The following is a 23,972-nucleotide window of genomic DNA, read 5'->3' as shown; positions in this document are numbered from 1 at the left end:
TCTGGTCCCTTGGCTTTGATTCAGTCCACCCTCTCGGAGTTGGCTAATTCCTGGTGTACAGTTTTGCAGATTGGTGGCTTCCATTAGTAGGCCAGACAGGTGTGTCGGTCAACAGTAATAGTTCCGCTCATGACAAAGCCCATCCTTATATGTTCTGGTCCCGGCTGTAGACTTGTCCTCTGTTCCGTGCAGGATAAAGTTTAGATGGATTGTAGACATCATCATCTCTCATCTGAGCTTCCCTTGATTTCTGTTGTGTTAAAAGTTAGCCACACAGCATTACAAACTCTGGACATCATCTGGTCATCGATCACACAATTCATTTTTTCAGTATAGGCAGACACCTTCTTAAGAAAAAAAAAAAAAGAAAAAAAAAAAATGTTGGTGATTCTTTGCCCAGGAAAAAAACCCGTCCTGAGAGGGTCGCTGCTTGCGTGAATCATAGTAATACGCGTGATTAACGTAAAGAAAGCAGCGAGGAGGGCAGATGAAGTTCACGGCAGTTCCTGCGAGAGCCATCTCGGTATAGTGGTGGTGGGTGGCGTTTCAAGTTAAATCCGTGTAAAAGGAGCGATCGAAGTCACTGAGGTAAATCCACTGACTGTGCATCCGCCTCGAGGGATTCAGCTTGTGATGACGAGAAGGGTATGGAGAGGAATATGGATCCACGATCCAGCAGTTGAGGTGTGATTGAGGTTGAAACTGTGATTTTTTTATGTGGGCGCTCCTCAGCTCCTGTTGGCAGGAGGTGTTTGTTTCATCTACAAACGTTTGTCCACAAAGATACAGACTGAATCCTTCATGCAGAGATTTGTTTAATGTGGCTTTGCTTTCGATTTAGACCGATTTCCAACTTGATGTTATATTTGAGCACGCATTAACGCACGTAAAGATTATTTATCACACACAAGGGCACAGTCCAGAGACTGATGTTTTGTGTCTAAAAGGTTGGACTTTCTTGTTCGTTTATTACATCGCCACACTATAGAGTCCAGTTAGTTGCAGTGTTATAGACATTCAGCCGTACTCATACCATCCAGGTTCTGAGGGGTCGTTGTTGGGGCTCGGGAAGCTGCGTGCTTTTCGGGCGTTCGACAGAGCACACCTGGCTCTCTCGCTTTTCTTTCTTAAGTGGGAGGAGTCACCGTGACGCCGCCCGTCCCTTAACACCTCTCCAGGCTCAGAGGCTTCTTCGGTCCGCATAGCGGGCACGGCGTCTGACGGGGGTTAGCCATGGCGACCTCGCCGATGGTGGTTGTAGGGGGAGGATGCGAGGAGGGGGCCGTCCGAGAGACGCGGTCCTGGCGCCTCGCTCGCTCTCTCTCGCGCTCTCTCTCTCGCTCTCTCTCTGCGTACCTCTCTGTTTGCAGATTGAGAGAGGACGAATGGTGAATAGGCGGGTTTAGAAAGCTGCCATCTCCGTGCTGATTGGTCGGACCGGCCAGGCGAGCGGAGAGAGGCCGTTCTCTCCCAGCCCCTCCCCCTTGTCTACGAACGACCACGTCTGATTGGCCTTCATTGCCATGGAAGCTGTCTGGTCCGTTGGAGCGCAGCAAATCAGCCGAGGCCAGGCTGAAAGCCCTGCTCAGTGATTGGCTGGTTCTCTGGGTGGAGGGCTGGCCTGAGGCTGGGGACTGGCCCACAGGCTGGCGGGGCGAGGGCTTGACACTCTGACCCGGCCTCTGGTTGGATGACTGCACAGTGGGCGTGACATAGCTGGTGGGAGTCACCTGGTCTCTGCCAGCTGGTGTAGAGGGGGCGGGACTTCTGGTGAAATAGTCTGCCATCAGGTCCTCCCTGCTTCCTGTAGACACCTGGAAAAAGGGAAACAAAAAGAATAGAAAGAATAAATGAGGGAGATATTTTCCAGTTTAGCGAACACTGATTTTATGAGACAGCGAGATTGAAAAGTGGCTGATGGCATACCACACAGAAATATCATGTCACTCATTTTCCACTGGCAGACAGCACTCCCCACCTGCATGTATTGATTACTGACAACCTATCTGACTGTTGTGTGACAAATAAAAAGCTAATACTAATCATGTTGACATGCTATTTTTTACTTCACTGGCAAGTATCACATAAAACCATGGCCGAATTAACTTCCCAGGTCAAAAAAATCACACACCTCCCGTCCAAGTATAAATGATGCAAAGAATGTTTCCATAGCCTAAATCTATTACATTCCTATTTCACTATTATGAGTTCTGTCCTCCTGTTATGTGCTTTGTGAGCAAGTGTGATAAAAATCGTTATTTCTGAAAGAAACAATTAACTGAAACGTGTGATGTTGGTCGATTGTTGTGAAACAAAAACCTTTGATGTAAGGGTGGGGATCAGTGTTCATTCATTATATTGATTTAAACTTAGTATCTGGATCATCCTGCGTTTCTTTTTTTTGGTCATAGGAATGTGTGCCTCATCAATAAGAATTATTATGGGTGGTGAAGTTCTTTTAGTAAGACAGGATATCCGTTTGTCTGATTTTTATATTCTCACGCTGATTTCACATGTCTGGCTCAGCCGTACATCTACAGATGTAATGAAAGATCTGATTTGTAGGCAGGAGTCTTGGACAAGGACTAGTTAATGAGTGTCTATTGCTCAGTTGGAAACTAATAATGTGCAACTATTTGATGAGTAAAGATATGCTGTCTAACATAACATGTGTCATTTCTTTTTTCATATGATAAAATAATTCAGAGTAAAAAGTGTCTTTCCTCAAAGTTAGATGTCAGCATTATAACAGAATTGGTGTGTGTTTCAAATTTGAAAATAACCACAGAAGTACATCTAGATTATGCTCCAAATTACAGCCCGAACAGACTCCCCTCAATCAGAGCAAAACAAAAAACTCAAAATACAGTGAAAATTGTCAAAAGAAAAAAAGAAAAAAACAAACAAAACAAAAACACTGAAGAATCAATCATTTGCGATCGGTACGGATTATTTTTTAAATAAATGCATACAATGATTGTATGCAGAGTTTCTGCAGTTAAACTTGCAGAAATCCACTTCAATCTCTAAATCCAAGAAAGAAACAGCTTCAGGGAGAAAACTGGCTTTCCTTTACTCTGAAAGAATGACCCAATACAGAAAAATGGGCAGAAAATAATAATAATAATAATTAATTATTATTTTTATTTTATTTCAGTGCTGCAGCTCAGAACCAAATATCATCAGATTTCATGGGCCTTAGGCTCTGATTCGAAGGGCTCAAATTTTTTTGCATCTATCATAACATTTATTGAGTTGCTGCCTTCAGATTCACATGATCAATCCAAAAAGGCACTGTTTGACAGGAAGAGTTTCAGAGCAGTAAGCAAAATGGTGTACAGCAGCCCATTGTCTCCAATGAGAGAGCTTAACATCAGTAATGTGAATTGTTTTTAAGTCTTTAAGGCTGAAGAATTCCACAACCAAAACATTTTATTCTTTCTGGTTTGTTAATGTTTTTTTCTCTTGGGTGTGTGGAGGACCAATAAAAACACAACAACCCCAAAACACCATCAAAGGCAATGAATTTGTGATTCATATTAAAAAACACATTCTACTATCTTTTTTTAAGGTGACTCATTCCTAATGTCCTCAGACTTTCCGTGATCATTTCTCATATCCCCTGCCTTGATCTGTACAGATACCTCTTTGTGGAAAATCAATGACCCACAGGAACCTCTAATAATGATTTGCTCTCTCTCACTGGTGACTGTTAGTTTGTATTTCACTGTGCAGCAGTTCTCTTTCACACTTTTTTCCAAGTTAAACCTACCACATTAACTCCTCTAACAGCCAGAAGAGGTGTGTACATAAATGGGAATTCACTTGTCATGAGTTTTTATTGTGTTGGTATTATAATTATGTTTTATTGTAGACAACTCACTGTCTCGGGTGATGAGATATAAAAACGGGGGTGCACATAACAAAGTGAACACTGAGTGTATGTGTGTTATTATTTGAGCAAATTAATATATTGTGACTGTTTGTATTTATTACCACACACTATATGTATATAACTATACCACTATGTTTGTTGTGTGTGTACATATTAGCATCAAAAGCAGATTTCTTTTTATAATATATGTATATATTACCATCGGAGGTGACTGTATGTTGCTCTCTTGTAGAAACTGTTCCAGCGTCACCATCTCACTTCCAGGAGAAGATGGGCGGGCCTTGGTCCTAATGCCGACTCCACGCTGTGGTTGGGCCCTCTGGTGTGCGTGGTCGTATGGAAGTGTGGAACTACGTGACAGGGTCTGTTGTGATTGGCTGAGACCCATGACATCATCACTAGAGAGGCTGGCTGAGCGACCCTGACGATCTGACGAGTCTAAGACATAGGGAGATATCAGCGTTATTACTGACTGTAACTGGGTACCACCTGATTACAGCAGGGTTTATAGGACAACACTGTATGAACTGTATATGAACGGAGCTATTATCTATTATCCGTAATAGATAATAGCTACATCTATACAAATATCCTGCTAAATATTGCTTTAGACAGAGTTGGCTGTTAAAATGTGTGTGTACCTCTGCAGTTAACAGGTGAGTTGGAGCTGGAGGTGTTGTGGCTAAAGTCTGCCGACCCTGGGCGACCTCCCGTGTTGCCATGGTGACCAAACACTGAGTCGGAGGTGTTGTGGCGAGAGTCTTCATCAAATAACAGACCTGAAATGTTTCACCCACCATCATAAATACACTCAATCTTTCTGACTTTCGAATAAGGTATTATGTATTAATAACCTGGTTTACCTCTGGGCCTGCGGCTGGGACCTTGTCCCAGTCTGGAGCTGTTGGTTAGGCCTGCTGAGGATGACTGGTGGCTCGGAGTGGAACTAAGAGCTTTAAGGGACTGAACTGGGGCAGGAAAAGAGGTTACTTTGTCTGGTTGCAGAATAATTCTTTCATATTCTACTTAAAAGCAGAAAATCATTTTTTGTAAAATAATACATCTGTGCTAGTACATCTGTATGTCTCCTTTTACTTTAAATGTAAAAGCCGATAATTAACCATTAGTATTTATCAAAGTCTAGCCTCCCTCTTTCTCTATTGCTTCCTTTTACAAAGTACACATTTCTTAATTCTCTTCTCTTTCCTTCCCAGTGTCTCAGTTTAGGTTTTAAAGCAAGAAATATATCAATTACACAGCCACTGTTAACACTGAATATGCAGAGACCTTAAAATGTTTTAAAACTAAATGAAAAGTGAAATGATTCCAGTTGCTGATTTCACACTCAATCCAAGCAGATGGTTTACAAAGTAAACATTGTACAGGCTTACAATAAGTATATCATCTCAAAATGAATGTGAAAATGATAATACCTTAAACCTCAATTTGACTTCCATCTTAATAAACTTGCTTTTGATTGAATGTTATGGGTATAAGCATTAATATATAAATTACCTTGTCCATGTCCATCTTCTCCATTGATACTCTCATTGCTGCCTCCTGGAGTACTGCTACGATAAACACCCCGGCTCCTGTCAGTCAAACCTGCAGACCAATCAGAAAACTGTAAGGAACAAATCTTGACCTATATGCCACAGTGTAGACCATGAGACGTGTGGTGTGCGTAACAGAGTTGCAAGAAAGCCAAGCAAGACATGAGGAGTCTGTTCATTGATTCAGGCAAACTGACAGCTTACAAATATATGTGAGATCAGTTATTACTCAGTGAATGTGTCTGATTCTAATCACACATTATGACAGATAATTTCTGATAGACCTTCACAGCAGCTATTCTGACATGAAATATTAGGGTAAAGACAGGTGTTACCAATTGTACTACTAATAATAACAATACATTTTATTTATAGAGTGCTTTTTATGGTACTCAAAGACACTTAAGTACGTAAGTGAAATGATCATAGAAAACAAAAAAAATATACAACACAAAAAAATGTCAATTAATGATTAAGGTTTAGTTCCATTTAGTGTAGCAGAGCCTTTCCAGTGAGCAAACAAGCACAATAGCAGCAACAGCTGACTCTGTTAGACCTGAATGGAACAGAAGCCTAATTAGCGTCATTGGTAACACCTGTATTTATTGCAGTTCTATCTGTGAAGAATGCAGCTGCTGTTACTATCCTCACTGTGCGTCATCTAAACCCCAAGCGAATAAAGGTGTGAAAAAGGATGTACACAACAAAAACACATCTTCACTTATGCAAATAGCTGCCATGTGTCATTAAGAAAATAGAGATCCTCCAAATGTTTACTCAGAACCCAGGAAAAAAACTATCTGAGCCAAACACTAAATTCCGTTATCCTTATTTAGCATTTCAAAAAAGTCAAATTAAAAGCTGGACTATGCAGTTGCACATTTTGATGGCAAAACAGCAACAACAGGTACATGTTTAAAGAGTTTACTCTGTATAATGAAACTTGTTTTGTCATGGCGTACTACTGGAGTGACGACAATCAACCACTCTTCTTGAGTCCATATGAGTCCTTGCTTGCGGCAAACAGCGTAAGAGTTGGCATTTCACAGACATCCTCTAACACTACCCAACAAAACTCTTGTTTCCAGGACAATTTAAATGATTGTTTTTTGCTCTGGTTATTTTGACCACTTTCCAACAGTAACAATATCTAACATCAAAATTATAATTTTAGCTGACTTACTGTGAATACATTTCTCTTTCCCTGATTTAAGGTCAGACTATTAAGTGCCACCACTGTGACCACAAGTGAAAGTTACAGCATAATAGCACACTGAAATCTCCCTTGTTTTTCACATCATCATCATCATCATCATCATCATCATTAGTTGACCTGAAGTGCAGCTTTAAATATGCTGATATTAGTGTGAAACACTGGTGTTTAAAGGCTATATAGTCTTTTGGTGCTTGGTGTATTTCAGATAGAGGATTTATAGATCAAGGGTTAAAGCAAGTACACAGGCAGACAGAATTAACAAGTCTGCAGTCAGGTGGCTGTGATGAGCCACTGCTGAGTGAATAAAGAGCGAACTTTGAAGCAAAGCTTTGTGAAGCAAACACATATATCTTCAAGCAACTCACAGCTCAGAACAGACTGAAATGAAATCTGCTCCTAATACAAACATGAAGCCTCACAGCGACACACGGTAAGGGAGGTGACAGCACACACAAAGTATTTTTTATACAGCTACAAATCAAAAACAGTGAACTCTTCAAGGACAAGCAGATATACGCGGGCAAGTCTGACGTGCTAGGAAACATGTGCATGTGCGCTCACACTCACACACAAACGATCTCTGCAAACACACACTACTTACTAGTAATACTGGCTGGCTCACAACTGCAACACGCACCTGTTTGTGTGTGTTCTGTTTATATGTATGCTTGAGGAGTGTGCAATCTGCATTAGTGTTTATGAAGTGCATGCATGTGTGATGTGTGCATTTTTCAGGGACAAGTGTTGTTGAACAGTCCGATGTGGAGGTGGGAGTGAAGATGATGAGGATGTGTATGTTTAAAAAGCATGATGAAGAGGAGGATTTTTAGAACACTCCGTTGGCTGTCACTGGCTGGCTAGTGTTGACGTCAGCTGTGATGTCAGTGGAAGACCAGAATCGCAGTCTTCTGGTGAGAGAGAGGGGAGGACGGGAAGAGGAGGAGGAGGAGGAGGAAGAGGAGGAGGATGAGGGTGTGGGTGAGAGTGGGGAGAGGAGCTTGTCTTGACTTTTACTGCGGAGGAAACGGAAGCGTTTTGGGGCGGGAGCTGAGATGGAGAGAATAGAGAGAGATTGGAGGGAAAGATGGAGAAATGTAAAGAAATCCATGAAACAATGATAGTGAGTGAGTCAAAGAAAACAGTTGGTTAAGAAGTTATTAACTATGTGATTGGCATGCAAAATGATAGATAACCATGCAAGACAATCCATTAGAATAAAACAAGAGAACAGAGAAATATTGCCAAGTAAAAAACCCATGCATTGACCTGTCCTCAGCTCACTCTGAATTCAAACACAGGAAATTGTAGGTCTAACTCTGGCATATGTTGGGGAGTTATTTATGCATACATATTTAGACATACATAGCTGTATAGTAGAGCAATTTATTGTTTATGTTTTAACTTATCTCCTTCAATAAGCTGAGTATGACAGCTTCCATATGCCAGTGTAATTCAATTAATAAAGCCACTTTTTGAACTAAAAGTGAACTGAGCTCAGCCATGAGTAAAAACCCATTTAAGAGTAGAGCAATACAAAAAAGACATCCCATGGAAATAAAATTAAAAACTAAACATTAAGACAGTTTGGACCATGCATTAGAACCCAGTTCTAATATTAGGGTAGAATGGTGAAAAGTAAGCATCAGGTAGCTATAGTGTATAGTGGTTATTTATATGTGACACTTAATACAAAGCTATGTCTACTTGCAACTATTTGTTACAAACTGGATTAAAGATGGTTGTATACTGATTTTACATCGCCAACAGTTTATTACCGTCATCACCATATTACTAGATTTCAATCAGTCTAACCGAGGCAGAGCACCTTTGCTGCTGCCACGGCTTGCTATGATAAGATTAGTGGACAGTTTGTGTTGTTGAGTTATAATGTTAAGCAAAAGAGGATGCATTTTATGTGACTGACAAACAGGAAACTGGCTGCCTTCAGATTACTCACATAACGTTCTTTCACAGAATCAGCTTAAGCTCTGCCTGTGGTGAAGGTTTCATTTCAGTGTTGGGGTGAGATGCATATCACACAACCAGCAAAAAAAGGGTGGGTGAAGGGTTAGTGGCTTGTAGGAGCCCAACTGAACTATTCGAAGTTGCTCATGCTTATGATCTTTTAATGTTTATTTTATGTTACTTACTTTTGCATTAACATAATATATAATAGAGTTGAAATATATAGATCACTTCTCAGGTAAACATTGGTCCGAAGACATTTGACTGTACTTGAACTCTAATAGTAGTATTTCAAAAAAATGTAATGACAATTGAGATACAGTTTATCGTATTTTTCTATGTTAGCTATAAGTCGATAATGCACATCTATGTTGGTTGTTTATGAATTTTGAGTAGTTTATTTGAAAGAGTCATTTCATCTGCTCAGTATGTTTCCTTTGAATAGGCAAATTTGACATAAAAGCCATGTCCTCCCTGTGTCTGTGTGGGTTTTCTCTGAGTGCTCCGGCTCCCAGCTGTCCAAAGACACACAGGTTAGGTTAACTGGTGACACCCGTAAGTGTGAATGTGAGTGTGAATGGTTGTCTGCCTGGTTATGTGTCAGCCCTGTGACGGCCAGTGGTGACCTGTTCAGGATGTACCCCACCTCTCACCCACTGTCAGCTGGAATCAGCTCCAGTCGCCTGCGTCTCTCCAAAGGATTAGCAACTATAGCTAATGGACAGATTGGAATTTTCTGTAGCGTAATTTAGTTTTATCTTGCTTCCTACCCTTCGTATTGACTATATATAGCTGACCATAACTAGCACAAACTAATTTTTGCTTATCTGATCATCTAGACAAAATGTTTTTATGTTTTCATTGGATTTTCAGTACGCTGACCTGTTGTGTTGACACAAGAATGACTGTCTGTCACAGCAATCTTTGTTGTCATTTCAGACTGCTCAGGGTTACCCTAAAAGCCTGCCAGCATTCTGTTCCTCTCTAGCTGTCTTCAGTGACCGATTGTCCCAAACTAAAAAAGTGACGACCAGTGACATTCCATGCATCACAACAAGCCAAGAAAAGACCAAACTTGATTGTTTTGTTGTTGTTTTTTTGCAGGATGTCTACGCGAATTTTTGGCATATTTCAGTATTATAACAATAAGTCTGATAATAATAGTCTCTCAAGGGGCTGATAGTCTTCTGTTATTTTTCACAACACACAGTTACAGTTACTTTAAACAGCACTTCAATCTAGAGTCAATTATTTTTGTTGCCACTAATTCATGTCTCCATCTAGGGACTTAAGCTTACTAAAACCACAATTGTAAACATAAGTTAAAAGGTATAATATGTAACGCCAGACCTACAATATATTTTGTTCAGGTGGGTACTTACATAATCCCAAATGAAAAATCTGTCATTTTAAACAGGTAGCGGTGTGTTTCCTACTTGCTCTAGTTGCTATAATTCTTGGGTAAACACGGCAGAGAGCGAAAGGAACATAACATAGGAAACGTAACATGAATCAGACGTTAATACATTACCTTGTCCTAAACACACTTTCTGCCAGTGGTGGTTGTTTAACAATGAAGACAACAATTCTAATGATCCAACATTACTTCACAATGTCATCAAACTACATCTACATCCCCCTAGCAGCAGAAATTGCATCATATAAGTTTAAAGCAAAGACAAATGCAAGGGGTCCAAAATAGTCTTGTGTTTCTCTTTTTTGAGTTTGACTGAATGTTATTTGACGTTAATTTTTTAATTTGTGTTGTTTGTATAAAACTATATTTACTATAAGTATATAATTTTCTTTCTGACAAATACAGTATCATACCTGCCAAATATTTCAACTAGAATTGTAAGTGAGAACTTAAAGTTTGGAAAATATGCAGTCAAAACCTACTTTAGAACATTCAATGATATCTCCATGTATTATTAGTATTTCTACTGCAGTAGCAGAGCCTGGTTAACGTGGATACACAGTAGAGAACAGATACAGTGGATGTTAACACATCAGAGATCACAAACAGACGGTAAAGAAATCAGTCAGTTATGTGGTGGTCAACGGCGCCCTCTATAGGAGCAGATAGGGAGGTGCGCCTGATCCAAGTCACCATGTTCCGTCAGCTTTGTGGTTTTGGATAGGCTGTATGCGCATTTCATAATAAAAAACTATATTTGTACAGTTTCCTCTCTACCATACCCCATTAGAGCAAACCACAGACATTCATTTCTCTGCCGATGTCACGTTTCTGAACGTGTCTTTGACAGGGTGAAATCCTTCAGGGTGCTTCATGGAGAGGGGCTTGTTATTTCTGGGTGTGTGTGTGTGTGTGTGAGTGCGTTTACCTCGGCTGATGGGCGTGAGTGCTGGACTCTGGGGTCCCATGCTGGGGCTGGTGGTGTGGTTGCTATGGTTACTATGGTTACTATGGGCATGGCTGCCGTCCTGCGTGTCGCTTGCCGTCCTCTGGGGGAGTGGGGGTGGAGTTTCAGGGGGCAGAAGGGGAGGTGGGGCGGGTAGAGGAATGTCTGGGGCGCTCTTCGCTCGTTCTCTCTCTTTGCCTCCTTCCTTGTCTCGGTCACCCGCTCGCTCCCTGCTGCTCTCCTTTCGGGGTTTAATCAGTTTGACTAAAGCTTTGGCTCCGGACCACTGACTCCTCCTGACGACACACATTTATATTTGTTATATATCAGGCATAAATCTGAAATTCCATGTTTTCTGTCAAAAAGAAAATTAAAGGTGTTAATAAAAGCATTACTTTTTGGGTGTGGGGTCGTAGAACTTGTACTGGTCCATGATCTTCTCCTCTAGTTTTTCTTTCTGACGGCGTAGAGCGTTCAGCTTATCACTGAGTGAAGACAGACACAGATAGATATTGTAAGCTCTTATTCAATTTCTGTAGCTTCTTTGCATTAACCCTTTTGAGTATTTTATACATGTTCTGGATGTTAAGGGGTAGTATAGTTTGTGTTCCTAGTACAGGCACAGGTGTATCATGTTGTGCAGCTACATGTGTAGTTTGTATTCCAGGCGTGGTGCTGTGTACAGTTACATGTATAGTTTCTGTTCCTGGTGATACAGCTCTTTGCTCTCCATGCTCCTCTCCAGCAGAGTGTGGTTCTGCTGACTTAGCAGGTTGATCTGACTTAGGAGGTGGTGGTTCTCCTCTTCCAGGTTTCCTTTCAGTCGACTCAAAAGCTAAAACACACACACACACACACACACACACACACACACACACACACAAAGGAGTCAGGTCAGTAAAGTAACAAAAAGATGGTGATTCTGACCACTTCTCCAAAGGGAAAGCTGAAGAGTTTTAAAATCAAACACTACTGTGCTACAAGAAATATGTGTCCCTTTTAAAATAAAAGGCTTTGTTTACCTCACAGTGGTTGTCTAGTTTGGTCATGGTTAGATCCAGACCCTGGTGTTGCTCCATTAGCGAATCATATCGTGCCATCCACTGACTCAATTCCTGCTGGGCGGAGCTTAATGAGCTCTTGAGTTCGTTTGTGCGCTGCTGGAGCCCCTCATATTGCTCTGACTGATGCGACTGGCTCTCTGTCAATCTACAGGAGGAAAGAAGAAATCAGAAAGAAGGGAAATAATACCAATACAAGAAACATCAAGTGATCAACTAGTTTTAAAATCAGTAGCTGACTGTTCTCCCAAGTTCTGCGCCTGACCTTAACCACAGTGGTTACACTGTAACCTAACCATTCCAAAGGTTATACCTCAGGAAAAACAACTTCTGAGCTGATTTGGAAAAATAATGCTGAACTAATATTCTTTTGACTTAGTGACTTTTGAAAAGTGAGAGAGCCACAGCTAGGCGAGACTCTTGAATGATGACAAGATAGTTGGCAAACTGATCAGTCAATGTCTGACAGTGTGACTTTGTGTAAAAAAACAGTACCTGTCCACTTCTGTTTTTAACTGCAGATTCTCTTGCTGTAGTAGCCGATTCTTCTGGATCTGCTGGTTTTGTTCTTCCTTCTCTTTCCGACCACGCCCCTCTTGTTCCTCCCATTTCTCTTTCTGCTGCAGCAAAATACAATACCTGTAGACAGACAGACACAGTGGGTTATTTCTAGTGTCTGTGATCACAACTTGAGCAAACCTCATGGTAATGCTTGGTTACACTGTTTACACAAACATTTGATAGCATGAAGCTGAGCATGGCGCCTACATTTCTGTAGCTGTGGTGCTCACAGCCTGCACTGTTCTCCTACATACAAATATAAAGAAAAGGTTTGAAAAGGTTAGCAGAGATGCCTCAAAATGATGTTTCTTAGAATAAGAGCATCAGCTAGAATATCCCTAAAATGTCACTGAACATGAGTTGGGTTGGCAGTGTGAGGATGTGGAACAGGGTTAGGGTTAGAGTAGGTGTGAGGGGATCATCGAACTAAAAATCTGAGTTTCCATTTCTTTGGCTAGTTAAACACTTGCAGGTTTCTGCAAGCCAATGTAGTCTCAACAACAACAGCCCAAACACACACAAGAGGTGTGATTTCAGCTGGCAAAAACTTTGTTTATATTTCCAAAGAATGTGGCTGAGGAGTGATATTATTTGAACCACTACCTTCTGAGGTATGGATGGGAGCGAACAATCCTATAGCTCTGTATATCATGCCACATTCGCTCAGAGTATTCACCAAGTAATGCTCATTTTTTCCACAAATAAATTTTCACAGATTTGATTAAAATTCAACGTTGTGACTTTAACAGAGTTAATTCAATCCAAAGTTAAGTTTCTTCTATTGATAAAATGTTTATAAAACAACAACAGTGTCATGGGACAGTTCATCATCCGGCTCAACACACAATTTCTGCTACAGTCATACTTCAGTAACACGGTCTATAAATAACAGCCTTTAGAATAAAAGACCTTATTGAGCTTCTGATCTACTAAATTGTCCTCACTGATCATGCGTTTACCTCACAGGGTTATTTTAAAGGACAAGGATTATCAAAGACATTCTATGGTTTGTATGTTATTCACTTACTTGCTGTGTAGCGTCCGGTGTTCACCCTCTAGCGCCCTCTGTTTTCCTTTCAGTGTAGTGTGCTGGCTGATTAGCTGCTCGTACTCGTGCGCTTGCCTCTCGTGGACGCTCAGTAGGCGTTCGTGGTCGCTGAGCACGCTTTCTCTGCCCCGCCACGCCTCCTCGCGCTGCCGCTGCCACGACTCTACCTCTGTCTCCAAGGCGGTGACTTGGCCCTGCAGCACAGCATTCTGGGCCATGAGAGATGCACTCTGGGAGGAGAGCGTGGAGTTCTCCACCTGAGACATAGTGAGATCCATTAGAACATTAACAAATCAACAACAAAAACATAATCAGAGAAATACAGCACAAAGGGTGTTACTGCCACTGATTAGCCCAGTTTCACAAAACCACAATGTGAGTAAATTGTTTATTGTTTACCTGTAGTTTGGCTGTCTGTGTGTGTAAAGCTGAATTCTGCTCCTGCAGGGTGGTGGTGTGTCGCTGCAGTGCCACCATCTGGTTGTTCAGAGCTGTGTTCTGGTTATCCAGCTGTTTGAGCTGCTCCTTCAATAAACTGCTCTCCGTCTGCAGGGAGGCATTCTGCAGAGAATAATGACACCAAAACAATTAATAAGGTAAATAATGAAAGCATGAAGTATAGGAAAATAAACATCTAAAGAAAACATTAAAGAAACCATTACATTCTTACGTACATTCTTTTCTATGTCAATAAGATGATCTTTGATTCGTAGCAGTTCAGCGGTGGCTGACCCTTGACCCCGGTCGTTGCCAGAGTGCTGCTGGAAGTTGTGGTTTGCTTCCTCCTCCTGTTGCTGACGTAGAGTAGACACTGTCTGACGAGCCTACAGCAGAACAATATATATTTAACACACTCTACAACACCTTATAATAATATATAATTGAATACGCATATAAACAACTCCTAATCAATATTGCAAAATATCCAGAAACAGCTGATTCTTTCATCTGCATCTGTGAAATAAGGATTGTTTTCAACCAAACCAGAGTTTGTAACTGTTGTTGGAACAGTGGAAAGACTAACAGACTGTTTTGGTGAATTTTATTTTGTGTCTGTCCACTTTGAATAAAGTTACAATGTTACAATGATGTGCAAAGTAAAATTACCGTCTGGTGGAGTCTGGTGGAGAGCGATAGATATAATAGGACTGTTTCTGGTTATCTCTGTGGGAACTCTTTTGGTTTCTGTACAGTTTTAGGTGTTTTACAATTATCTGCTTGGTAAAATAATTGGTTTTGTCAATGGAGTCTGGTTGGCTGCAATACTCACTGACTGGTCTGAGATGCTTGTGCTCTAGTGCGACATCTAGTGTCAAGTAAATTTTGTATATATAACCTTTAACTTGTGAGTGAGCAAATGATGAGGACTTTGGATTACTGAGACATATATTACGTTAAGTCTCATTACAGCACGGAGGATCAGGATTAGATAGTTGGTTTAACCAACCAGGTGGGGAGTGAGTTTTTTTTTTTTTAGAACGATTTTTGGTAAGAATTTGTATGCATGTCCTTACAGTAGCTAGTTCGGTGCGTAGTGTAGCGCTGAGTGCGTTGCTCTCTTCCACTTTCTTTTCCAGAGAAGAAATTTTCTCTTCTTTAATCTTCATTGTTTGTTGGACAGTTTCCTCCAGACGAGATTCCAGCAGCCTGTACCTACTGACAGACAATTACACAGAATCAATTACACACCCAAGATGAATTTCTACATGTGAAATATTTTAAACCTGATTACTAGCCCTACAATGGGGCCAAAATACCATATATTAGAGAAAACTACCTGTCCTCCAGTGTGTGCTCTTGCTGCAGTAGTTTTTCTTTGTTCAGTCCAATCTTCTCCAGTTCTTCATTGAGCCTCTCTAACTCGACACTCTGCTGCTGAACACTCAGCTTCTCTGACACCAGCTCCTGCACACAAAGATATATATTCCATAACACGTGTATCGTAGACAGTCACGTAATTTAATTGTGGGAAGCCAAATTCATGATCGCTATTAATATTCGATTAATTGTGCAGCCATATTTACAAGATCAAGAAGGAACTTAGAAACTTAACATCAAATTCAGTGACATCTGGAAAAACGTCATCCATCACAAAGATTGATACAATCAAAAGCTCCAGAGCATCGGACCGAATGGTGAGATTGTTTTGTCAACAAATATTTAAAAGGGAAGTTTGTTTACTTGTTCATTTAGACCTGAACATGTTCACTCGATGAAAATCTTTTACCACATGCAAGAATATAGACTTTCTGTGGGACAAGTCCTGAAGCTTTTCCCTCTCACCTCTCTCAGAGTAGCCAGAGTCCTCTTATCAATAGTCGCCTGTTTCTGCAGCTCCTTGTTCTCCCTCTCCAGCTCCTTAGCTTTAACTACCACCTCCTTCAGCCTATCCACTTGCTTACTCTGAGCTGTGCCCTCTTTCTCCACTGCAGCTAGCTGCCTGGCTTTCTCCTCCAGCTCTGTCTCTTTACCCTCCAGCAGCGTTCTGATCCTCCAGCTCTCCTTCTCCAATTGCTTCCTGCCCTTCTCCGACTGCTCTAGGTCCAACTGGAGCTTCCTCCTCTCCTTGTCAGTTTCCTCCCTCCTTCTCCGCTCCTGCTTCAGTTCTTCGACTTCCCTTCTCAGTTCTTCCTCTCTGGTCTGCGTATCCCGACTCTCTCGCTCTACCTCTTCCCTTTCCTCTTTGCTCCTCTGCACTTCCTCCTCCAAGCGATGCTTCTCCTGGTTCAGAGCAGTCACATTCAGCTCAAGCCTCTCTACCCTCTTCCTCTCTCCTTGTGCCTCCTCTCTGGCCTCCTCCAGCCTCCTCTGCAGCTCCTGTATCTCTCTCTGTGCGTCTTTATGCTCCTCCTGTAGGGTGGCCAGGCGGGCGGTTGAGGAGCGCAGGTTTTCCATGGAGCAGCGCAGATCTAGGTTCTCCTTCGACAGCAAGCTGTTCTCCCCCTCGTGCCTCCCCACTCGCTGCTGGGCCTCCTCTGCCTCCCGTTTCAGTCTGTGCATCTCCTGCTCCAGGGAGGACACCTGCTTCTCTAGAGCCTCTGACCGCTCACTGCATGCACGCAGAGAGCTCACCTAAAAAGGTAAAACAGCATGTCTCTTACAATTATTTTGATCAGTTCAGTTAGCATTTAATAAAGAATACATCACACAAATTGTTTTTATTGATTTTTATTACCTCTCTGTTCAGAGCGTCCCTGCTCCTCTCTAGCCTTGCCGCCTCTCTCTCCACCTCTTCACACCGCCCTGCCCTCTCCCTCAGCCTCTCTGCCTCCTCACTGGCTAGTTTGAGTTGGGTTTCTAAGCTGGCCAATCGGGAGCTGGTGTCCGTGATGTTCTGGTGCAGCAGGCGGTTTTCTGTTTCCACCTCACGGACCCTCGCCACATTGTTAGACTGAGCGCGCTCCTGAAGGGACACCACCGCCTCAGAGAGGTGCTGCTTCTCGCTCTCCAACTCTGAGATCTGATTGGACGGGATGATAGGAAGAGGGCGTCAATAAAGGACGCATTTAGGTCCCTTATAACGAACATCGACAGTGTCATACCTGAGTGTATGCGTGTGCGTGTGTTACCAACCTGTCTGTCTTTCTCTGCACTCAGAGTGTGCATTTCTTTCTCCAGACTCTGTTTTTCTTTCAGTATTTCTTCTCCCAGAGACTCCATGTCCTGATTGGTCAGTCTCTCCTGATCCAATAAACCCTGGAGACGCTCCAACTAACACACAAACAACATAAAAGGTGCTGTAGTTGTAAATAACATACAAACAACTAATAAAAAACACTTAAATCTGTTATTCTGCAGATATATTTTATAGACTCAGACTGCGATAAATGTGTTAAAGGGCTTAAACACATTCAGGCCTCCTACCTTCTTGCTGAGGCTTTGGTTCTCCCTGTCCAGCTCCTGTGTGTGAAGCTGCTGCTCCTGCAGGAGGTGGTTCTCTTCTTTCAGTCTCTCTATAGAAGCCTGAAGCTCCCGGTTCTCCTTCTCCAGCTTCAATGCCCGGCTGGAAACGCACTCGTTCAGCTCGTGGACCAGCGACTTACGAGCTGCAGCAGAGACAAAATATAAAGAATAACATTTCTGGACACACAAATAGAACAGGATATAACAGAATATAATAGAAAAACAAAGTGTGTGTCATACTCTCTGTGTTAGTGTTGTCATGGTTCTTGGTCAGCTGTTCCAACTCCCAGCCTAGGTGAGCTGACTCGTTCATACTCTGTTTCTGTCCAATCTCCAGCATCATGTTCTCCTCCACCAGCTCCTCCAACCTTCGACGCTCATTGTCCCTCTCCTGCAGTAATAGGTTAACAGTAACAGTAAAGTATTATTGAATTATGGGTGCTAATAGGCAATATTTTGTGCCTACATGTAAGGACAAAAATCATAATCATAATCATGGTTGCTTTGATCAGATATTTGGGGCTGATAATGTGCAAAATTACCTTATAACTCAACATATTTTATATAACTTATATACGTTTGCACCAAAACATTTGCAGTTTCATTGTCCCCTTCAGAGTATAATATGGTTCAGCCTTTAAAATAGCCTATACATAACTGTGACGTATACTTCGTTGATAATGACAATGTGTAATACCATTTCCAGGTCGTGGATTTTAGCTCGCAGCAACAGGTTGTCTTTCTCCAACGTGTGCAGTTTATCACAGCGCCCCCTGGCAGCTGACAGCTGCTCCTCCAACAGCACCTTTGTCTCCATCAGAGTTAAGTTGTCATCGCGAAGCTCCTGAATGACCACACACACACACACACTGAGTGGACTGCCACTTCAGCTGCAGCTGCTGAGTCAGTCTGGCTTCATTGTGTGTCTCTTCTGACAGGTGAAAGGTTTATGCATATACAATGTAGAGTTTATGACGCTGTATAAAGTGGTTATGTAAATCATACATTACATTTATAATTAAACCAGACATATATATCAACTATAGCAGCAAATGATCACTATTAAACATAGCACCCAACCGTTGCATATATGATATCATATATATGTAAAATATTAATTAAAAGTAAGAAAATGTTAAGTACAGTATAGAATATACTGACAATCTAGTACAGTATGAAAATCTACAAAAGCACTGCAATCCAGTGAACCTTTACAGATCCTACCCAATACAGGATACAGTCTTTCAAGGTGAGGCTCAAGTGTATGTTGATGTGTAGTCTATTGTGAAGCTGTGCTCATACCTCCACTCTGGTCTTGTAGAAGTGAACATCATTGAGTTTCTCTTTACATCTGCTCAGTTCAGTCTCCAGTCGGTCGACCCGGGCCGCTCTTTCCCTCAGAGAGTCGACCTCGTCCCGGTACACTCTGACCGAACGAGCCTCGCAAGACAGCGACTGGTTCTGAACCCCACACACACACACACACACACAAAGTTATTGTAAGTGTTGTAATGCAACAACCAAGGGTGTCCCACGTCAATCAACATGATTGTATGAAGTGTGATAAAGTGATTTTTAAATTGATCGACTGTATAAACTACCATCTATTTCTGATGGTTTGTGTATTGTAACTTATTACCCTACAGGCTTGAGAGCTGTCGAGGCAGCACGGACATATAAATAGATGTTGTTGGTGCTTCTTATAATAGCACTGTGATTCAATGTGAGCAGAATTGATTTGCTTTAAGAAACAAAAGCAACCCTTAAATTCCCAGACCCTGTTCAAAGCTGCCACAGCAGGGAAACATCCATATCAGATCTGAAGGAGGGATGCACAATATTGGATTTTTGCCAATATCCAATATTCCAATATTTTCTAGAAATGCCAATATGCACATATTTTTGGTGAATATATCGGCATAGGCATATTCCATTATAAAACCATTATTGACTGACAATAAGTCAATATTATTACACAACCCTAGCTTGAAGTGTGTTGTGTAGACAAACAAAAACATTTCAGACTCACAACTTGATTGGACCAGCCCTGATACAATTAACAACATAAAACTGCCTGTAATCAATGCCCAAGTGTGTAGTGTGTTTTACTTTAATCATACAGATCTGACAGTACTGGTCAGAAGTAGGTCCTGACCTCTTGTTTCAGTCTCTGTAACTCCTGATCCAGACGCTCCACTTCATGTTTTGAATCCATCAGCTGCTCCGTCTTCTCCTCCCTGAGAACACAACAGAACAGTTTAACTTCAATTAAACATTTTACAATCCATCATTATGTTGTAGTGTATAATCAGCCCCACACCCAGGTAATGTCTACATAGGTTGATAGTAATGATAGAGTTTGACAACTAATGAGATTGGAGAAACATACAGTGGACTTGTCTTACTGGAAGTCTTTAATATTTCTAGCTAAAAGAATCTAGACAGTATATTCTGCAAAAGTGGGAGTGTACCTCCAAATAGATGGATCCCCTATGTGATTACATTGTAGATGTATCAGAACCAGACAGCATAATAAGCAATGTTGGATGCATAATGACTTCCAGCTGCTGCTTGTGTCACCACAGTTCAGCCTTAAACCAGTGATACCCACAGAAACTCTTTGAACTCTGTAGTGTGCAATGAGCTACTGCTTTAGCCACATTGGGAGATTTGATTCTGTGGGTCCTCAGTACGAGCAACAGCTTTTACATTACTAGTAGTCATAGAATAACATTGTTAACATTATATGAAATATAATAAGCAGCTTGGAATAATTTGAATTAGTTTATGAACAGATTCTTGGACCAACATCACAGCCTTTACTCTCTTGCTTTACTAAGTTACAGAAGACTCACAGTTCTTGTCTGTATCTGCGCAGCTTGGCCTTGGTATCAGCGAGCTCCACAGATAGATGCTGCTTCTCCTCTTTGGTCAGCCCAGGCACAATCACAGATGATCCGCCGTTATTCACTCCCACACCTCCAGAACTCTTCCCACGTTCTGGGCTGCTCAATCCCAGGTTCCTGCACCCTTCCTGGGGCTGCTGACTGAACAGGTAGTCCCTCTCCTGGGTCAGATCCACAATAACCTGAAAGGCATTCATTTTTTAATGAATTAAAATTAATTTTTTTTTTTTTTTAATTCTTGGTTTTCCATTGAAATAATGCTACAAACAGACTTCTGTGAACTTTTCATACCTTTAAAATTTTACGAATTTCCCAACATAAATGTATTTATCAGTGTGTTTGAGTAGAAATCTTCTGACACAGCATTACACCATTGAATACTACAAATTGGACTTTAATCACAATAATCAAATGCATGTAACCAAATTAAGTGCATCATAATAATGATATAAGTAGCCAATAATGTTTGGTGTCTGTACCTCACTGGCTTTGTCTCTCTGGTCAATCAGTTGCCGTAGCGACGCAGCCATGTTGCGGGACAAAGGTTCCAGTTCGTCATGTGTGAGCTCTGATCCTTCCTCCAGCCAGGACAGGTCAAGAACATTCAGCTGGTTATGAGTCACCTGCAACAAACACATAAAATACAGCATAAGTCAGACTGTATATAGTATTATAGTGGCTTCCTTTTTAGATAAAGCAGGACAACTGTATTTTCCTTTAACCATTTGAATTTGTATGTCCCCAATACTTCCCTTAAACATTTTGCTAAGGTACATAAAATATCTGACTGTAGTATTTACTGAACATGTAACACTTAACACTGTAATTCGGCTTGACATGTTTGACCTTGTGATCTTAACAGGAATTAAAAATAATGGGGTTCTGAGTGAACAAAGGTTGTCCACACAGCAGGTTATGGCAGCTTCTTTGAGGTTTCTGTGGGGCTGAGAGGTTAAATAGCATGGTAACATCATTAGCCTGATGTCATCCAGGAGATAATAGCTTGTCTGAGAAATAAAGGGCTGACTTGATATGGCTGAGCTGAAGTAAATAAACAAGCTGTCTGAAAATAGGAAGTAGCTATATTAAATATCACATTGAGAACAAAATGGACAGTCTTTTAATTGATTACCGCTGACACTGCTGTTATTGTTCTATGATGTCAGCTGATGTTAGACATGTTTCATGCTGCATGGAGATAAAACAATGTACATGGTGTCTGGCATTTCTAGGAGGTTGTAGTGAACACACTTAAGGGAACAAATGGCTACTGTAATACCTGATATCTGGTACTGATGATGACACATTTACCAAACTGTGCTGCTCCAGTAGCAACATCATTTTATCAACCAACACATTACGTTAACGAGTGAACAGGAAAAAGATTGTAAGCTACCACAGTGTACATCGGTAATATATCATTTCAACTCTAACCACCTTAACTAACATACAGGTCAACATTGTTCCACTTGAGTTGATAAATTACATGTGCAGACACTTGATTACTCTATTCGACTTTTGACTATTGATCCTGGTTCCAGTTTATACTGTTTATTATATATCTTCCTTTTTCCAGAGAAAATCCAGTAATTCTGTACACTACAGTAGGGATCGGAATTGATACGATTTTACTGATACCTTTATCGGTCCGATTCTTTGTCAATTGATTTTCTGTGTTGGAAAAAAGTATGCCTATACAGGTTTTCAGCATTACCGCAACTGTTTTATTATCGGAGTCTGAATACTGTGTAGTAAAAGAGTAAAAAAAGCATGTGACTCAGGTCTGCAAAAGCTGCACTGTTTAACCGTTGTTTAATTTGGAACATTTGTTTTTGTTTAGGCATTCTAAGTCAAATAAAAAAGCCTGCCTCCGTGGCGCTAATGTTATTAGAACAGAATATTTACACTCTTAAACAGGCGTGCTGCTCAGTTGGGAAGTGGTGGCACTCATGTGTACAGTGTCAAATACAGGCATTCCTGAAATGTAAACCCATGTTACGGAGAAAGATGTTTCCTCATTCTCCCAGTTTTTCCACCTTTACTTTACATGATCATTTTACAGAGATTACAACGAGCACTGCTGCTATCTTTCTGCATCAAATGAAGACATGCTTTGGGCCGTTTATTTCTCTCTGCCATGACTCTTTTTGTTTCCAGTAGTGTCGACAATGAGTTTGATATTGTTTTGCGTTGATAAAAGGAATTGATAAGCTCAGAGGCATACGATTCCAATGAATTTGACAATTTGGAACTGGTTCTGAACTGGAAGTCAACTGTCAGCAGTGTGGACTATATGGATATGGACGATACAAAATATTGGAGGAGTGCAACTGAGAGTAGAAGCAGCAGACATTTTACAGTAAAAGAAATACTACCACTACATAAAAGCAAGTACACCTCCCTACCAATCACTCATATCCTCTGTTCTGTCACTCACTAAGCTGATATTAAAGGACCAGTGTGTAGGATCCATTGGTATCTAGCGGTGAAGTTGCAGATTGAAAAAAAAAAATGAATATTGCTCAGCCTTATAAGCGTGTAGGAGGTGGCCGAAGAAAAAAAAAAGTGCCCTATCCAGAGCCAGTGTTTGCTTTGTCTGTTCTGGGCTACTGTAGAAACATGGCAGCTTAACATGGTGGACTCTGTGGAAGAGGACCTACTCCCTCTGTAGATGTAAAAACGTCTCATTCTAAGAAAACAAAAACACGATTCTTATTATACACTAATGAAAACATACCTGTGAACATTATATTCCATTTCTGACAATAGAGCATCCGAAATGTTACACACAGGACCTTTAGGATAGCAGTTCAAATGGATCTGAACCACCGTGTTGGCCGTCAAGCCAGTTCTGTCACTGTGGAGTTAGTAGTGGTGATGGAAATATCACTGGTACAGTTACATGTGGCAAATGAAGTTGATTTAAGGTGTCGACATCCATTTACAGCTTACTATCGGAGTGGAAATAAGGCTTGTGCATGTGTGTTCAGTTCACATGGTTGAGATTTATAAAAACAGAACCGCCCATGCGCACTGCTTCATAATTCTGAAGAAAAAATAGAACATGCATATTTCTGCATACACAAAGGTTTAGTCATGAATCTGCAGTTTTATACATCTGGCCCCAGGAGTCAGTGAACGTCCAGAGAAAGTTCAAGGAATACATTAACATTTAACGGCAGAGACCACCTCAGAGAGACAAAGACAGGAGTATCCCCACTTCTACAACCACCTGTTATCAAACAACTAGTTCCACATTCCGCACTGATTTCGATCACATGATGACATGATTGCATTCATCATGTTATCAGTGAAGTTGTTCAACAGATATTTGAACTTGTGATCTAATTTATTGCTGGTTTATTTCTATCACAGGCTAGCATTGTGCTGTACTGACCTCCTGTATGTGAGAGACGATGGCAGCTTGGGTCTCTATGTCCAGCAGCTTGATCTTCTCTATCATCTCCTCTTTACGCTCACACTGACACAGACACACACACA

At 41.2% G+C, this 23,972-nt stretch overlaps 1 protein-coding gene across 3 annotated transcripts in view; it reads right to left on the bottom strand.

Moving 5' to 3' along the window:
* Positions 1–23,972, bottom strand: part of ccdc88c (coiled-coil domain containing 88C) — a 49,259-nt gene that overhangs the window by 1,788 nt on the left and 23,499 nt on the right. The window contains exons 6-31 of one of the 3 annotated variants that reach the window (XM_035674152.1): positions 23,869–23,952; positions 20,951–21,094; positions 20,421–20,653; positions 19,721–19,802; positions 18,868–19,026; positions 18,263–18,409; positions 17,806–17,956; positions 17,527–17,708; positions 17,236–17,373; positions 16,838–17,122; positions 15,946–16,734; positions 15,440–15,567; positions 15,177–15,318; positions 14,337–14,486; positions 14,062–14,223; positions 13,642–13,919; positions 12,549–12,692; positions 12,015–12,201; positions 11,682–11,827; positions 11,388–11,477; positions 10,975–11,288; positions 5,411–5,500; positions 4,759–4,863; positions 4,537–4,674; positions 4,095–4,333; positions 1,352–1,814 (exon numbers count right to left, since the gene is read on the bottom strand). In XM_035674152.1, the coding sequence (XP_035530045.1) occupies positions 1,352–1,814; positions 4,095–4,333; positions 4,537–4,674; positions 4,759–4,863; positions 5,411–5,500; positions 10,975–11,288; positions 11,388–11,477; positions 11,682–11,827; positions 12,015–12,201; positions 12,549–12,692; positions 13,642–13,919; positions 14,062–14,223; positions 14,337–14,486; positions 15,177–15,318; positions 15,440–15,567; positions 15,946–16,734; positions 16,838–17,122; positions 17,236–17,373; positions 17,527–17,708; positions 17,806–17,956; positions 18,263–18,409; positions 18,868–19,026; positions 19,721–19,802; positions 20,421–20,653; positions 20,951–21,094; positions 23,869–23,952 (5,170 nt within the window). Of the gene's footprint in view, positions 1–1,351; positions 1,815–4,094; positions 4,334–4,536; positions 4,675–4,758; positions 4,864–5,410; positions 7,712–10,974; positions 11,289–11,387; positions 11,478–11,681; positions 11,828–12,014; positions 12,202–12,548; positions 12,693–13,641; positions 13,920–14,061; positions 14,224–14,336; positions 14,487–15,176; positions 15,319–15,439; positions 15,568–15,945; positions 16,735–16,837; positions 17,123–17,235; positions 17,374–17,526; positions 17,709–17,805; positions 17,957–18,262; positions 18,410–18,867; positions 19,027–19,720; positions 19,803–20,420; positions 20,654–20,950; positions 21,095–23,868; positions 23,953–23,972 lie in introns of those variants that run through there. The other 2 variants (XR_004797144.1, XM_035674151.1) reach the window with 2 other exon arrangements.

Source organism: Morone saxatilis, unplaced genomic scaffold (assembly GCF_004916995.1).
Source record: "Morone saxatilis isolate NCDOM2014 unplaced genomic scaffold, NCSU_SB_2.0 Contig3, whole genome shotgun sequence".
Taxonomy (NCBI): Eukaryota; Metazoa; Chordata; class Actinopteri; family Moronidae; genus Morone; species Morone saxatilis.
The sequence above is the reverse complement of the archived record's forward strand: the minus strand, read 5'-3'. Positions and strand labels throughout refer to the sequence as shown.